This window comes from Oryzias latipes, chromosome 4 (genome assembly GCF_053564925.1).
Source record: "Oryzias latipes strain Hd-rR chromosome 4, Olatipes_Hd-rR_3.1".
In the NCBI taxonomy this organism is placed as follows: Eukaryota; Metazoa; Chordata; class Actinopteri; order Beloniformes; family Adrianichthyidae; genus Oryzias; species Oryzias latipes.
The window spans coordinates 30,549,884-30,566,794 of NC_136240.1; the positions used below are offsets into that span (position 1 = coordinate 30,549,884).

The 16,911-nt window shown below is 43.3% G+C and overlaps 1 protein-coding gene across 2 annotated transcripts; it reads right to left on the reverse strand.

The window, feature by feature from the left end:
• Window positions 1-313: 313 nt before the first annotated feature.
• Window positions 314-16,730, reverse strand: arhgap45b (Rho GTPase activating protein 45b). 2 transcript variants are annotated; one of them, XM_011474387.4, is made up of 24 exons: window positions 16,119-16,730; window positions 14,944-15,175; window positions 14,166-14,348; window positions 11,998-12,138; window positions 11,819-11,903; window positions 10,866-10,938; window positions 10,647-10,725; window positions 8,093-8,224; window positions 7,961-8,022; window positions 7,765-7,875; window positions 7,584-7,664; window positions 7,324-7,491; window positions 6,944-7,081; window positions 6,671-6,867; window positions 6,006-6,112; window positions 5,808-5,894; window positions 5,573-5,671; window positions 5,334-5,497; window positions 3,683-3,871; window positions 3,472-3,609; window positions 1,915-2,171; window positions 1,600-1,837; window positions 1,272-1,374; window positions 314-1,181 (listed from the first exon to the last, which is right to left on the reverse strand). In XM_011474387.4, exons 1-24 carry the CDS (start codon window positions 16,389-16,391, stop codon window positions 751-753), a joined length of 3,768 nt encoding a protein of 1,255 aa, XP_011472689.1. In that variant the 5' UTR covers window positions 16,392-16,730; the 3' UTR covers window positions 314-750. The 2 variants fall into 2 exon arrangements, with proteins under 2 accessions (XP_011472689.1, XP_011472690.1); XM_011474388.4 differs by lacking the exon at window positions 16,119-16,730 and adding an exon at window positions 15,551-16,058.
• Window positions 16,731-16,911: the final 181 nt, after the last annotated feature.

Consider the following 16,911-nt stretch of genomic DNA (forward strand, 5'->3'; position numbering starts at 1 on the left):
CACAGTTATTTCTTCATACAGTGATACACACACTGAAGATGCTCGCATGTTGTCAACATCATGAACTGGAAGTTAGCCGTTTTCATGAGACCCATTCATGACCCAAGCATTGGCCTGTATCCAAGTTACAAATGACCTCTCCTCTTCTAGTGGTTTTTTTCCGTCATCTTTGTAAATGAAATATTTTTAGTTGGGATTCTCGTCACCATCTATAGCAGTTTGGGTTCGTTAAAGCTGGAGTCACCGTCTGCGAAATTCTTTGGTTTCTTTTCAGTCTTAACTTTCGGTTTTCATGAATTTCAGAACAGAAACCTTTTCAAAATAAGAGACTTTTATTAAAATAGCTCAAACAGCCATATGAAGGAAACAACATGTATCAGAAACAATTACTCATTTTCAAAATTATGAAAAAGGTAGAAACAACATCCTCAAAGACTGATGGAGCCTCTTTTTCTCAACTGAGAAAGGGCCTTAAAACAAAAAGATCAAGACAAAGTACATCAATAATCATTATTAAAGTAAGAGTTTTGAAATGAAAGGATCAAGTGCATCAAAGAGTATAAGACTTGCAGAGGTTTCACTGCCAGGTTAGCTCAACGCAGCTGCAAACAACCACACAGATGAAAACCTCAGAATCTGATCTGGAGGGTCAGAGCATTCTCTCCCTGTTGGGCTTTGGTACATCTAAAGTATAAAACACCACACAATCCTCTCATTCTCATCAACCGGACTCGTTCAACAGTCACAGCATCAGACAAACTCTGGCTCACTGTTACGCTTTCTGGTCAGGGCCAGTTTCTTTCCACACAGGCGTGTGAGCGCCGACAGACTCTGCGTGGGGGTCAGGGGCTGGTTGTTATTAGACTGGTTCACATTAAGCTCAGCCATGGAAGCTGTCAGATCCTGCTCTATGGGCACCTCCTCATCTGGGGGGGCGCTCTCTGGCAGAGCGGGGGGGTCTCCTTCCTCCGAGTTGTCCTGATCTTCCTGATATGGATCCTGATCCAGGCAGGGTTGGATGGCGGACTGGGCGGACAGATCCTCATTGTCCCAGAAAGTCAGCTGGTCGTCGTCCGTGCTAACTATGCTCTCCTGCTTAGTAAGACAGAAGACCCGGGTGCCGCTGTCATCCAGCTCCGAGTCAGAGTCCGGGAGCTGCTCGCTGGAGCCCAAAGAGCTTCCTGAACAGAAATGAAACAACAGCATTTAGAGTTCTCTATTGAAGATGGTAAGAATTCCAGGAAATTCTGATCTCCCTGAAGACAACGTACCGCATCCCTCCAGTTTGTCAGAGTCAGGCTTATTCTGCTCCTCTCTGCTGCTGTCCTCTTCTGCTGCAGATGGGCTCTCCATCTTTTCACGTTCGATATTTTCCTGAAGGGAGAAACAAATAAATGTGAATGACAATCTTTTCAGGGAGGAAAGAACCAAGCATAAAAATAAACGTGGTGCCTAAGCAGGACTGGCAGCTTGAATGTAAACCCGTCATTTCCATGTTTGGGTTCCCCTTCACCAGCTGATCAAATTGTCAGTAATTCCCAGCAACACTTTAGAAAACAATATTTTCCTTTTCTGGCCTTTGGTTTCTTCCATTCTTACCTGCTGAGCGGAGCTGGATTCAGGTTCAGACGGCTTGTTGGAGTGGGCTATTTTGCACTGAAAGATGGAGGAGTAAAAGACTATAAGGGCTTCCACTATGCGGGCCTGGTGGGGGTAATCCACCAGAGAAGACAGCGATATTGTTGCCCCCGTTGGACGGGGTCGTATCAGGGACGGCCCGAACACTATGCCCAGGTTACTGGGACTCATCTTGTTTTCTTCCTCCAACTCTGCGATTCTGAAAGGAGGATGAGATTTGTGAGCTGCTGTCAATCATCACCTTGTTACACCCGAAGGGCAGCTGAGGTCACTGACCTTCTCAGGTGGTGAATGATGTAGCGCAGCGTAGCAAAATTAGCCTTGGGCAGCTCCTTTAGGATCTCTTTAAGGCTGTCCACCAACGCCAGGACATCCGGGTCAGTGTCTGGGCCGAGGTCAATCAGCTCGGGTCCTCTGCTCACCGCCGGGTTGATGGCGCTTGGCTCAGACTCCTCCCCCTCACCATGCAGGCTCTCCTTTGCCATGCCCATGAGGGTGTTGTACAGGCGGAAAGGCATGATGGGTTCTGGCAGCTGCAGAAGTAGGAGCATTAGTCCAGATTAGGCAAACACCACCTTCCATTCAACAGCTTTCAACTAACATTAAAACACTTTCAAATGATCTATTTATTATTTGGTTTTCTTTTAAGTTCTTTTTTTAAAAAGGTTTGTGGGGATCTTTGGGCCAGTAAACACTAATTAATCATAGCCCAGATACATGAGGAATGGGACGCTTTTTTAAGGTTTAAAGCATTTTTTTTTAAATCTAATGTTTTTAGTTCTTCTTACCTGATATGTCAGTTTACAGAGAGTAGTCTAAAGTTACCTTAAATTATTTTGGATGAGAACCAAGTAAAACCAGATTTCCTTAACTCATCTTCTGCCTTTTGAGGACATTTCTGTTTCAAGATTTTATTTTGGACAAAGTGTAACATTAAGCAAAGATTTTTAAAACATCCCATCATTAAAAAGATTTTAAACAGATTCCTTTTAGCTTTAAAAATCCCAGAAAAATCAATTGAGACATTAATACACATCTGCATAACTTTATCTACAAAGAATAATCTATAATGTACTGATTGTTTATTCTTTGTCTATTTGTAATGGACACTTTTTTTGGTAGTAAATGTAGTACTGACTATTGAAAAGCTTTCCTACTGAATACAACATGGATTAACGTTGCTGCGCCTGTTAGGGATCCATTCATCTGCATGATGACATTTGTGCACAATGTGTTTGCTGCTCATGGAACGTTTTGTCCTCCATGTTTTAGTGGTTGATAAAGTTTACTTTAAAAATCTTTTGGACAGATATTTGGACTAGATATAAGATATATCTTATTGCTCACACTTGTGATAATCTGCATCCGCAGAATAAAACAAAATGCATCATTCTAAAATTAAAAAAGCAAGTATATTATTTCTAATACCTGTTTGTCACTCTGTATTTATTAATTTGATTAAATTAATGTTTCACCATTAAAATAATTATTTATATAGACAATAATTACTTACAAGTAGGATTCATGCCAAATTACAAACAGAAAAATATGAACTAAAAAAATGTGTATAAAAATGTTCACAGGGATAAATAATGGCTTAACTTTCCTCTTTCAGATTACAATAGATCAGCCAGTGATCAAAAGAAACACTTCATAAGATCTCCAGAATTACTCAAAATATATGGTTCATGCTTACATTAAAAGAAAGCAACGAGTTGGTGAAAATAAATACTTTTGTATAACTATGCCCTTACTGTCCATTTATCTGTTGTCATTACTTCCAGATGTGCGTTTAATCACGTGAGCGCTAAGCCTGTGTGGCTGTGTACGCACCTGTCTGAGGTAAAGCTTGAGGACGTTGCTGATGTCATGTGGCGAGCACTGGGACAGCTCCACCAGCTCCTTCCCATTCTCGAAGGCCTGGCACAGCTTCTCCACACGAGTCTTCACCCCATTCACTCTGTAAATCCCCTGTGAGGAGAAAGCAGCAGCTCAACCCCCACATCTTCAACCAAATCAGCAGACAGAGAAACAACGTTCTTACCTTCATCTTGAGCGCGCGTCTCTCAATCTCCGAGATGCACTTGGTGATGATGAAGGGGATGCAGTCACTGGCACAGCCGGCGACTTGAGCAAAGTCCCTGCCAAACAGCTGCAGGCGGCCCTGCAGCTTCTTGTGGCCACACTGGATGGCCAGAGTCTCCAGACAGCGCTTGTGACACGCCAGGAAACACTAAGAGCGGGGCAGAAAACCCAATAGAGCCCTCTCCAGTGACCAAAGAAGTGTACACAAAGAAACAGTCGAGTCTGTGCAAAACTGCAAGGAAATGCACAAGCAAGAAATCTACTAAAGGAAAAAAAGGGTTGAAGTGAAACTTGAAATAGAACCTGTTGCTCAGTGTTCAGACAGGAGACCTCTACCAAGACAAAACGTTTCTGAGGCCACCTAGTGTCAGATGGTGTCCACTACACCTAAATGTCTAAAAATTAAATTTAAAAAAGGCATATTTTGTGGTTCAGTACAAACACTTTGACAAGGTTGTCCAACTTTCTACTGTAACGTTTCTCATAAAAAAATTATAAAACATTTAAATAGTTCCCCAATATGAAAACGATAAGACTATTACGACATGAACTTTTTCTAATGTTTTCAGCTTTTACCAAACTGGTGAACCAATTCTGAACCACAAAGGAGTTTCTCCAGTGGAAGTATTGATGGTCAATGATCAACGGCTCTTTAGGTTGTTATGATGCATGTGTTCAGTCCGACATAGGTGAGAAAACTGAGGAAAACATTTGTTTTAGAAAATTCTGCATGACGTTGGTTTACAGCGTTTCCTCGCTGCATTACAGTTCACGCTCTAGTTGCTTACAGATTTTTTTTTTCGGAGCAGTTTTGCATGTTTTTTTTTTCCCAGCAACTCCCTGTCAAGAGAGAACAGATCGTTCTACTATTTGTTTTTTTTCACATGGCCTAAATTTGATAACATTTATTAGGATTATCTTTCAAGCGGCTGGATGGTTCAGTTGGCTGCATGCAGGACTGGCACATAGGAAACCAGGGTTTGATTCCAAGGTAGTGCAATGAGTTTAATTCAGTGACCCTTCATGCCACTGCCTAATTTTGTCTGAGTTTCCCTGTGCCAGTCCCCAGTACGGATAAAAACAGCGAAGGGCATCCGGCGTGAAACACTGCCAGTGACAGTTGATTTGACTGTGGCGCTCCCTGAAGGGATACACCAAAAGCTGTTCAGTTTCCTGATTGGCTGTTGATTTTAATCTCCTCTGTGCCGTGTCTCCTGAGCAGAATGCGTTCAGATTGCCAAATTTACATTCATGGATAGTGATCCGATCACAGGGGATGTGGCATTATACAAGTTCGCTTCCTCCTACTCCCTTTCAAGCAACCAATTAAACTCCTTAGTCAGGTTTCTATTCATGATTAAGAGAAAATTTGAATTATTTGCAAGAGCATTTGGATGTATGCGTATGTATTCACGACTAATTATCCTAGGTTTGCCACATCTCTATATAGATGTATGTTTCTGGTTGGTTTAGGTTGCTTTTGTTTTTCCATTTGATTGCTTGAAATAAATAATTTCCTGATGATGCTGGCTTGCAACTGAAATCTATTTCTTACACAGGAGTCAAAGTGTTGCACCAGTAAAAACAAAAACAAAAACAAAAAAACTCACCTCCTCACACTCCGCCCCTTGAAAGTAAACGTAGCTGTCGCACTCGCGACACTTGGAAGGCGCCCGAAGCTTCCTCAGTCTGTGGGTCTTGGCTGCTTTAGACAGGCCAATGTTACGGAAAGGTCTGGTAGAGACGACCACATCTGGATCCATCCCGTTCATGTCTACATACAACAGGCTTAGTGACACACAAATAAAGAAGCGATGGCTGTTCTGATGACAAAATCTGAAAGCTTTACTTGTTTCGAATGAGGAGACGTTTCCGTCTTTCTCGTCTGCGTCTTCATCTGAAGACATCGTCCCAGTCGATGACGTCCGAGCAATTTTTTCAATATCGCCTGAAACCAAAACTTGCTTTACAAAAAAAAAATGTATGACAAGCTCCTTACACTCACTTTTGAGCTACTGTAAATATAATAAAAATAATTTCTAGAACATTCTATTTTAAAGGGGAACACAAAGCTACATTCATACTTGTGCTGGCATTGAGGAAATCGATGCCTCCGTCTCCTCCAACACTGTCATTGCTGATTGTTGAACCCCATGATTTGTGTCCCTGTTCTGTTAACGCAGAGAATAAAAAACAAACAAAAACGTTTTAACATAAAAGCCCAAATTCTGGCAGAGGGGTTTTTTTTTTCCAGGAAAAAAGCAGCACGACGCATCACGTACTCTTGCGTTGAGCCTCCGCATTTCCAGATGAGGCCTCCACACTGATGACGGGGCACTCCGAGGGCGGGTCTGTGTTGAAACTGTCATTTCTGGGTCTGTGGCCATGCCTGTAATCGATTGTCTTTCATTCATCACATTTTACAACAACATCATTGCAACCATTGTGTACAATTTGAGACATAATTTATACTGTCCTTTTTCTAAAGCTGACCGCTTAGTGTTACGACCGCACATCTGTAACTCTGATAAAGACCCTCTCCAGTCATCTTTTGTAAAGCGTTCTCAGTGGTCTATTAAATATGTTTATGCTGAGAAAAAAAACTGTTTTATTCTCTAGGACATAATTTCTGCAGAGCAACACACTTTTGTCAGAAATTCACCGCTGAGTTGTGGGCGGGACTGTTGACAAGGAATAACCCAACCCCACTTCCAGTTATCCATCTGTTTTTGTGCTCTCTGGTTAGCATACAGCCTTTCACAACTCTGTCCTAACATTTTCTTTTGGTTTTTATGCTGCATGTGTTACATGATGGCGCCAAAAATGGCGAGCAACGTTGGAGTAATTCAGCTATACAGTTTTGAGTCAGATTACAGTTCAGACGAGGAAAACAAAGATGAACACGGATCTATTTGTCTGCAAGTGCATGCATCAGAATGGATCTTACGATGTTCCTGAGCTGGATGGCGAGTATGTCTCAAAGACGTAGTGGACAGTGGGCTGACCAGGCAGCTGCAGGTCTCGCACGTGGGCGGCGTACTGCTGGCCCGGGTCGTACAGTTTACTGCTCTCACACAGAGTCTGATAGTGGACTGGTAGAGCTACCGTCTGCATGTGCATGAGCTGATAATACGAGATGGTTGCCTGCAGGAAAAAGTCAAATTTAACACACAAAAAGGGCTTTCTCGTCAAAACTGAGAAGTTTTCAGGTTGTCCTCACCGAGCGGAGGGTCTGATCGCTCTGTTTGATGATGTCCTGCAACTGTCTCAGCACTGTGACCTTTGTGTGCTCCAGCTCCAGCTGTTGGGTGGTGGCGTCAGCTATGCAAGTGCGATAGGTGGCCTCTGCTTCGACCGCCTGCACAGACAGACACTCTTGATTCACTGCTCTCCTTTCTCTGTCTTTATCGCTCACGTTTTACCCACAATTTGATTGAACAAAAACTTCAAATCTGCAACAGACTGACAACCTGCCCAGGATGTACCCTGCCTATACCCATCAGTAGCTTGGATAGGCTCCAGCAACAATACGAACTCAGAAGAGATACGGTGGGTTTGGAAGATAGGTGGCTGCATTTAGATAAAGTTGCCTATTCCAACCTTGTTGCGAGCTTCTTCTTCCAGACGCTTCTTCTTCTCCACCGACTTTGCAGTAGACCCTGTTCCTTCCTCCTCAGCTCGGCAAGTTGCCGTTTTTGCTTTCTCGTACTCTTCACAACGAGCCATGTAGGCCTGCTTGGCTTTCCGCAAGTTTGCCTCACATTCAAGCTGAAAACAGATAGCCACCCATGAAACCCATATTCTTAAGAAAAACACGATGCAAATGCATGGATGGTGAAGTGAAGACAACAAAAACCTACTAGCTTTCTCCTAGCTCGAAACCAATTCTCCTTGATCTCCTTTCGCTTCTTCTCGTGCTCCTGCTTGCGCTGCGTCAGCGGCTGCTCGGCCAACGTTCATGCAAGGAACAAAAGATCAAGAGTTACAATGCTGCAGATGAATTCAAGAGCCAGGCTGAAGCTAAGGCTTTGGTGCATTTGCCTGGACAAAGGTTTGGCTTTGCAGGGTGTTGCTGGCTTGCTGCAGCCCCACGCTCTGCTCCTGGTCCTGCTCCAGAGCCAGAGAGTAGATGGAGAAAAGCGGCATGTGGGGCTGAGTGAGAGAGAGAAGACATTTTTGTCAAACACGTCAAAAATGGGAAAAGTCCATCTCTGAAGGTAAGTTGAAGGTTATTTACATGGGTTATGCTGTGCTTGCAGGACTGATATAACTTCTGGAGGCCTTTAGAAAACTCCATTTCTGGAAAAACAGAAGATCTGTTGTGACTCTGTGACCTCTCACAGTGCACACGCGCGGTCAGTCCACTTACCCAACGAAGTTCTCTTTTCCACGTAGCTTATCAAGTCCTTCATGTACTTGGCAGTGCTTTTGGCATAAAGAAGAGCTGAATCCACCCCTCCCTCACTGTGCTGAAGGATCACATCCACTTCCTCAACTCTGCCTGCGCATTGACACACCAACATTCGTCAGTAAAAAGCTTAAAATGGCGACAGGCTGTTTTTTTTTGTCATAGCGGGAAGTTCACATCAAAAGCCTTGTAATTTATTCAAGTATTGTAGGGGTGTAGCCTTTTACGACGGAGTATTAGGGCCACCAAAAAAAAAAAAAAAAAAAAAAAGTTAAATTACGAGTTTTTATCTTGTAAATTTATGAGAAATAACTCGTAAATTTACAAGATTTTAAGTGGAAGTGAGCATCATGCAGAGCAGCAGGTGAACGCCGCGCAGCAACAAAGCAGACCGACTAAACTCAGTTGAACAGGTGAGCTGAATGAGCTTGAACGTTCCAAATATCTGGAAGTTCATTTTTTTGATTTACAATTTATTAAAGTTTTATTTATTGATGGTTGGTTTGCAGGATCCCTGCAGCCCGATGAAGCCATCAGTGTCCCTGCAGCTTTCCACTTCAATCCTTTCTTCCTCCACCAAAAACAAGATCTCTACGTTTGTGTGACGCTTCCGTCTGAGGAGGAGGATCACTTTTTTGGCATTTTCAACGTTTTAATGCTAATATAATAGACTATTTTCATTCATCGTTGTTGTTTAATGATATAACGGGACGTTTACTTCCGCATTGGTGTTCGGATCTGATGACAGGTTCATGACGTAAGGTGACAGATGAACTTCAGGGTTTGTGAATGAAAAGGAGAATAAAGGCTGCAGCGATCCTCTACACCCAAACGTGTCTCTGAGCTCCTTATTTTACAGATGAAACTCCGCTTTACTGACACCGAACCCCGGAAAGACGGCTCCACTGACAATAATCTGATTTTGAGTCGCCAAAGGTTCAGAATCTCTTTGTTTTAAACCTATAATAATCCGGAAATAAAGCTTCACAAAAGCCTCCACATCTATCATCTTCAAGCGATGCTCCGATAAACGGAAAGATTCAGTGTTTTTTCCTTGTTAATCTATGACTTTTTTCTCGTAAATTTACGAGAAAAAAACTCGTAAACTTACAACTTTTTTCTCGTAAATTTACTAGAAAAAAGTCGTAATTTTCCTTTTTTTTTTTTTTTGGTGGCCCTAAAACTCCGTTGTAGCCTTTAATCGACTTCATCGATGAATTGATTTATATTTCTACCATCCAACCACATAAATCTGTCTTTGGAAGTTGTTAATATAATTGACCTATCCTGTTATAAAAATGTTTCAAAATTCAATGTATAAATAAGCTGCCCAAAGTGTCTCTACGGTTTAGTGACTTGTAACAATTAATGGAGCTAGAAAAGATTAAATACACTCTGTGGGGGCTCCAGAGTCAAATTTCTATCTGTGTGGGGCCTGATGCCATCATACTTTAATGAGCTCAAAACTGTTTCTAAGTAACAGATTCCAAGTACTCTCCTGTTAAGATATTTTGGTTTCTTGTGTCATTGTCACACTGAGCCTTAGTGGTGCATTCCTGCTTATTTCACTTGAAGTAATCATTTGTTTCATTTTTTGGACGCCCCTCCTGTTCTGTGGGGTGGGGTTCTGCTGTTTGTTTGTCTTGTTTAAAAAAAGGGGGAAAAAAAGAAAAGAGCATTGTTTGAATAACTTCTGACATTTGCTTTTGTTTCTGTACATGTTCTGTATTTCTGGTGCTCAATAAAAAAAGATTAAATTCTAAATTAAATTCATTGGCTATATCAATATTGGAAAATACTATATTTTCAGTCCAATGTAATGATTGGAATTCTGCAAAGACATACAGTGTGCCATGATGTATGCTAGAATGTTCTAATAATGTTCTGTTTGTATTATTTTATTGTGGAAAAACAACAGTGGGCTGAACTTTAAACTAAATTCTTGTTTACTTGTGTGTACACATATTTAATTTACACTTGACTATCTAAAGAAGAACAAGGAATCTGGAAAACATCCCCTTCACTGTTCAGTAACCAGGTGTTCATCTCTGAGACACTGGTTGAAGTTTTGGCTAAAGATCTTCTGGATCCATTTTAGTTTAATGAATCTATCGTTCAAAACGAACCAAATCAACTACTAAGGAGTATTTCTTTACCGAGAAGGTAGGTCTAAGGGCAGGGATGCCCAGTTTAGATAATTCTGTTTAGTTAGTTCAGTTTAGAATTTTCCTATTAAATTCTATGCCTTCATGATCCTTTGATTTTGTGTTTACCTTACAATTACCGGTATGAATCCCATTGAGATGACTATATATGTATAAGACCTTTACCATAAAAGTTTCATGTCTTATGGTTTTTTTTTTCCAAACTATGAGCCTCTATTCTCTGTTCAGAGAATTTAAAAGCTGCTAAATAAGGAGTCAAAAAAGGATTACTGTTGCATTACTGCTAAAACCAGATATTTGAGCTTTGTAAAATGACTGTAAACTGTCCAGACTCAGGTGGTGCTGCCTACCCAGGTCCTGCAGGTCATTCTTAAAGTGTCCACCGTCCCCTCCCTGGCCTCCTGCTGCTGCATATAAATTCTCCATTGACTGTCAAACACAAAAATGATTCATAACAGATTCAAAGGGGATTTTTTTTCTCCACCATTCAGAGGAAAGCAGGAAACTGAAATATCTCTCTGTAAAGTATTTATGATGAAGTTGGTAAATGGAGGTGGGGGGAACCTCACCCTGCTCTTCTCAGTCGGCAGCAGAGAGAGCAGCGTGCTGCTGTCCACCTCTCCCATCAGCAGCTCTGAAACGCTGAGAGAAAAAAAAACACACACACACACACACACACACACACACAGGAGCATCTTTACAGCGAGGCAGAAACAGGCTTGTTTTTAGGACACCAGGCAGGGTTTAAAGAGGAAGAGGGCAGAGTGAAACCCTGACAGGTACAGCGCTAACAGGAAGTGATCAATTTCAACTCCTACACTCAAACATTATCACTTTGTTTTTCTTACAGGACACTTTTTTTTTCCAATTTACAATGAATTTGTTTTAACATAACAAGCTACGTTAGAGAAAAGCAGTGCCATCCAGGCATTCGCTGTTATTGAACGGCAAAACGAGTCAGAGGAAGAGCGGAGGGGGGAAAGCGGAAACCGCCTTGTCAGACAGATTTCAACCGTCCCTGCCAACTCACTTCCTCCTGCAGCTCTGTGACAGCTGTCTAAACGTCCAAACAGTACAAAGATGATAAGCCGATGGAGCTCAAACTGCACTTAAAAGATCATTTTAATTTTATCTTTTGAGTGACAAAGATAATTCAGAAAGAAAAGTAAATGAAGCTTTGTTTTTTTTTGTAGTTCCCAACTAGAACTTATTTTTAGGAGATTCTAACAGGTTAATAAAGATTTATCGTCTTTTGTTCCTTCTTTTGTGTTCCTCCACGCAGCAATCAGGTAGTCGAGAACATCTTCAACTATCGGTTTGGTGACGACAGATGAAAAACCACTTCCTGTTTTTGGCTTCGTCTCATGCAAATGTCTCACCATCACCGCACTTCTCTTTCATTCCCAAAAGCAGACTCTCGTCTGCACTTCCACGCGCCACCTGACTGCTGAGAGTGTGCGCACAGAGGCTATATGACTAAGGCAGATCTTTGGCTTGTGATTCTATGACGTCAAACACTTACTTGCTGCTAAAAGCCACTGCAATGGTTTCAATCGCTTTCTCAAAGTCCATCTTATCTGCCTCGTTACACGCCTCATAGTGGAAACCTGAAAATTGTTCATATTTTCAAGTTACTTGATGCTGAAAACGTATTTTCTCTTAACCGAGCGCTGCTGAAAGATCTCCGAGCTGTCAACTCACCTTTAACCTTTGATATGAGTTTCCCAGCAGCAGTGAGTATCTCCACAGTGTTGAGCAGAGGGTATGTGTTGATGACCTGACGGAGATTCCGCAAAACTTCTCCCAAGCACTCGTGAGCCACCGGTCGCTGGCTTTCCTTACCTGCGTGAGAACAACGCTGTATAAGAAGAGGTGGCAACAAAATGGCTGATGAGTTCAGACACAAAACGCTGACGATAAGATTCTTTCTCGGAAGCCGACAGCTTATGGAAGCTCACAAGAATGGATCATTTTTTACTGAAGTTCACTGAGGTGGTGAGCACCAAGAAAACCGCTGCTTTGTTATCATAACACGCATCTCTGTTTCAGTTTGAAGAGAAAAAGAAAAAAAACTGCAACTGAGACAAACTTTTCTGGTTTAAAACTGTACAGGCATAATTTTAATATATCTGAAAGGTCTATGAATGCAGGCATGTTCCCCTCCATGTTGATTTAAAAACATTACAACATGGAGGTGACAGATGGAGACAAAAAGGTCAAAAGGGCATTTTTTGATCCATTTTAAAAAGGGTTTCCCATTTCCAGGAGTTTATTAGAAATTCGCCTCTGAGTTGTGGGGCGGGACTGTTGGCACGGAGTAAACCCACCCCCAATTCCCATCACCCATCTGTTGACATCCTCTCCCGGTAGCTCACACCCCCCCAACATCACATGACCAGGGCACCAGGGCAACAAAGATGGTGACCAATATTGGAGCTATCCAGCCGTACAGCTTTGAGTCAGATTCCAGCTCAGACGGGGAGAATGAAGACTTAAGTGGATCAAGTCGTCTGCAAGGGGATGCATCAGAATGGAGCAGAGCAGGGAGCTTGTGGGTCAACGATCTGAATACAGAAATACTCCAAAAAAATGTAATTTTATGCCTATGTTTCTCTTTTTATTTCCTTCATTATGAGAACTACACCACAAAAACAAGTTAAAAACAATTTTCATCTAAGTGGGTCTATTATATTATCATATTTGACTCTTATTTTGTTTTTTTTTATATCAGAAGAATGTTGTTTAATGGCCTGATGAATGGCCGGTTAACTTAAAAACAAAAAGAAAAGCTTCCAGTTCCAATTATGGCAATAATGGCATTATTGAGATTGCAGGGCAGCAGGTATGAGAAACTGTCACTCACCTGGCATCTTTTAAGAAAAACTATACGCTCATACGTGTTGCCGATGAGCGGCTGCAGCCTTGTTTTTGCACAAGTTTGTTCCAATATTCTCTAATAATACAAGCATTAGCTGTGCAGTCTGCTGTTCAAATAGCTTATTTGACAGAGGAGGACAGTCAGCCCTTAAAGCGTGTCAGAAAAACAGCTTTTTCTATTGCTTAATGAGAAAATATCACTTTGAGACAAATCTTGTTGTTGAATATTTAGAAAAATGACCAACTTGGAGAAGGCTCTCCAGGTTCAGAACAGCAGCAGGTGGACGAACCGTGAATTTTATGTCACACTAAGAGCAGTTGAGGCAGGGAAATACGGCCTTTGTGTTTGCTTCCTGTTTGAAAGATTTACATAGAACAGATAACAGAAGAAGGGCACTCAAAACCGAAAAGCAAAGACTCTTCCAGCAGGTGAAATCCAGGGTGGGGTGCTGGGTTGCTCTCTGCGTCAAGCTCAGGTGCTCTGCACAGGATGGAGCACACACGTGGGGCTGCAGCACGCATGAAGCTGGCTTCCTCAAGCCAACAAGAGTGCAACTCGGAGGGTGCAGCGGAAACAAACCTTTCAGCTGGAGAGAGGAAGCTCACAGCGCTCTTGTGCACACAGGCTCCGCCCCTTCAATGATCTTATGCATCGTGTCTGTGAGCATGGCTGATGTAACACTAACAATAGGCCGTTAATTGGGCACCTCTTGCTCTATTCATGTGAGGTCTTGTGGAGGGGAAACAGCAAGAGAAGCCAAACAGCTTTGTTCGGTCTGCAAACTTGCAGGAAAAAAAAAAACAACTGCGTCGAGCCACAGAGGGGAAAACAAACAGTTCTTCATCGGCTCTACTGCACGACACAGAAGACTGCCAGAGGGCCACACAGGAGCCCCACTCATTGTGACAGGCAGGCCGGTAAATATTTGGAGCCTTCTTGTGAGGGTTATCTTGTGACGGGCTTTGACCCCCCCCCTGGGAGCCCGTCTTACCTTCAGTCAGAACCACGTCCTTCAGCTTCTCCACAGCTTCTGCGAAGCGGGCCACATCTCTCAGCAAGGCCGGGATGTCCTCCACTTCAATGGCTGTGCTCTCTGGGGTCTCAGACTGAGGAGAGGGGGTCAAGGTGCCCTTTCCCTGGCCTTTGGTGTGGACCCATGATGGGAGAGGAAAACCTGTAAAAAAAAAAATGTTTTTAATTTGATCTTTATGTTGTAAAACTAAAAAGGAATAAACTACCAAATGTATATAAATTGCCTTTACATCTGAGGAATTTTCTCATTTCCTTTTTTTAGAAGGTCAAACATTCTTGTCCTTCAAACATTAAACAACTTTGTTCCACATTTGGTGAGACACAAATTCTTCTATGGAAAATCAGATCAAAAATGTACCAATCGTTACATTTTTCTCCCAAGAGCTGAAACTCACTGGGGCAGGGGGTGAGCCGGGCTGGAGCAACAACAAACCAGATTGTTAAAGAATTTATTCAATGGAGTAAGCTGCTCCTTTCACTCTTAGTTAAGGATCTTTGAAATGTTGGGCAGAGCACTAAGAAACAGATGTTTAGCATTGATAAGTGCAAGTTGATGTGATGGCGTCCAAAAATATCAAGGTGGACAGAGTGACAATTGATGCATTTTGAAGAGATTTGCCAGTAATTTAAGGAAGTTTTTGTCATTTCAGTTGTGAACCTGTGCAGGACGTGTAGTTTCAGCTCAGGTGTGATTTCTGAAGCACATTTTTAAACCTCGTGGGTGTTTCAAAGCAGACCTGCAGCGCTGGCGTGACGGCTCAACGCGGTCGGCCTCTTCAGCGTGGACACCGGGGACGGGCAGCCCACTCCTTGCATTGTCCCCACCTTGGCATGCTGAGGGTTCGGGGTCCCGGGGCACGACAAGGAGGAGTCGACGGCGTTCAGGTTAAGCGTCGAGGAAGAGGATGGTGAGGATGAGAGACAGGTGTCGGCTCCATCCTTTCGAGGCTGCTCCTGAAGAATGGAGAGCTGAGGGACAAAGACAAAACAGTCACTTCTGGGCCTCCAGCGTTTGCCGGAGGTAAACGCAGAGGAAGACTTTCACAAGATCCTGCGCTGCGTTGTGCAACACTTCCTGAGTGCAAGCTGCGATCGGGTGTGGCCTACTGCGCATGGCGCTGAACTATATGTTCGGTTTACAATACAGACAGTTGAGGACGACTTTTTCAAAGAGGAAAAACACCAAACACACAAAGACAGTTTTAAGTTCACATGTACGGCGCAACCTTCGTTTGGTGGTTTTTAAATTTCATCTCGACTATCAGTTCAGTTACAGAACCTAAATCTGAAATCATACATACTCATGCATCCTGCTTTTCAGGACATGAATACACAGAGACGTACCTGCTTAAGCCATATGCTGTGCCTGTTGGGCAGAATGTCCAGCTTGTCCTTGCTTTTGGACTCAGCTTTCTTAACCCTCTGACCAGTCGAGTAAGGGTTGTAGCTACTTTTCCCCCCACGTTTCAGCATATTTCTGCCTTTGAGTTGGTCCGCATCCTAACTGCAGCCTGAATCTAAAGTACAGCCCTGTGCCGCTTCAGCGCCGAAAACCCCCACAGGATGGGTACTTCCTATGTGCTGCTGTCCAGATCTGAGTCGTAGAAGTTGCGTCAGGTGCACATCTGCACATCCAGCCCCATGACACTACACTTTGGCTGAGGTGGCTTCAAACAGGTGACCCTTTCTTATTCGGATCATGGCGGCATGGAGGCAGGAACACAAGCTGCAGTTGACTAAACAAATCTGGAAGCAGGTGTGAAGAGTATACATAAACAAGAGCACAAAGACGCACAACTATTCCTCCTGGTCCTTCTCTCTGCAGCCTGCCCACTCCAGCTGAAGGTCATCTGACTACGCGCACGCGCGCACACAAACACACACACAGAAACCAGAAGTGATGGTTACTCACAGAGGAGGCGCCGCTCTGCGGCCCGGGGCTTCCTGCTCGGCTCTTCTTCGAGATGGATGGGGTTTTGATCAGATCCCGTCTCTTCTTGGTGAACATCTTCAGGGTGCCTTTGCCGTCCATCCCCACCGCCTTCAGCTTCACGTACAGCCCCCCCACCCACCCCCCAACTCGCCACTTGTTCGCTTTGGCGCTCGTCGGGAGCTCTGTGCCCTCGAGGCCGACTCGCAGCCACGGTGACGGTCTGTCTGTCTTCCTCCTCCTGCTGTCGCTCATCGAGCCGCGCAGGCTCACAGACGGAGAGACAGACAACTCACCGCAAACTGTCTCGCGGCATCCGCCCCGCGCGCGCTGGGGGAGGAGAGTTTACCAAGGGGGGGGGGGGATTTTTGTTGTCGTTTGTTTTACAACCCTTTAAAAGAGATAATAATAAGTTTAAGTTAATAGGTTTTTTATTAAACAAATTTCCTTGTGAGTTAAAAGTTAACTTAGTGTAATGCCGCGAGCCAAGCACGAGCACACACTGAAAGTTACAGCAATCACTCGATCCGGGCGCACGTGCGCTTCCAAGATGTATTGTCCCACCCCCGCGTGCGCGGTGCACCTGCTGCAGGTACGAACTCAGGTTGATCCACCCCCAACGTTTCCCAGCGAGCTTCAGAACACAAATTAATGAGACATTCAGGCCTATAACTGAACAACAAAACATAAAAAGTCTTCTAAATCTCAATGTGATTTATCTGCATCATCTTTTGATGGAAAAACATATTAACTTTAGAATTTCATTCCCCCCCAA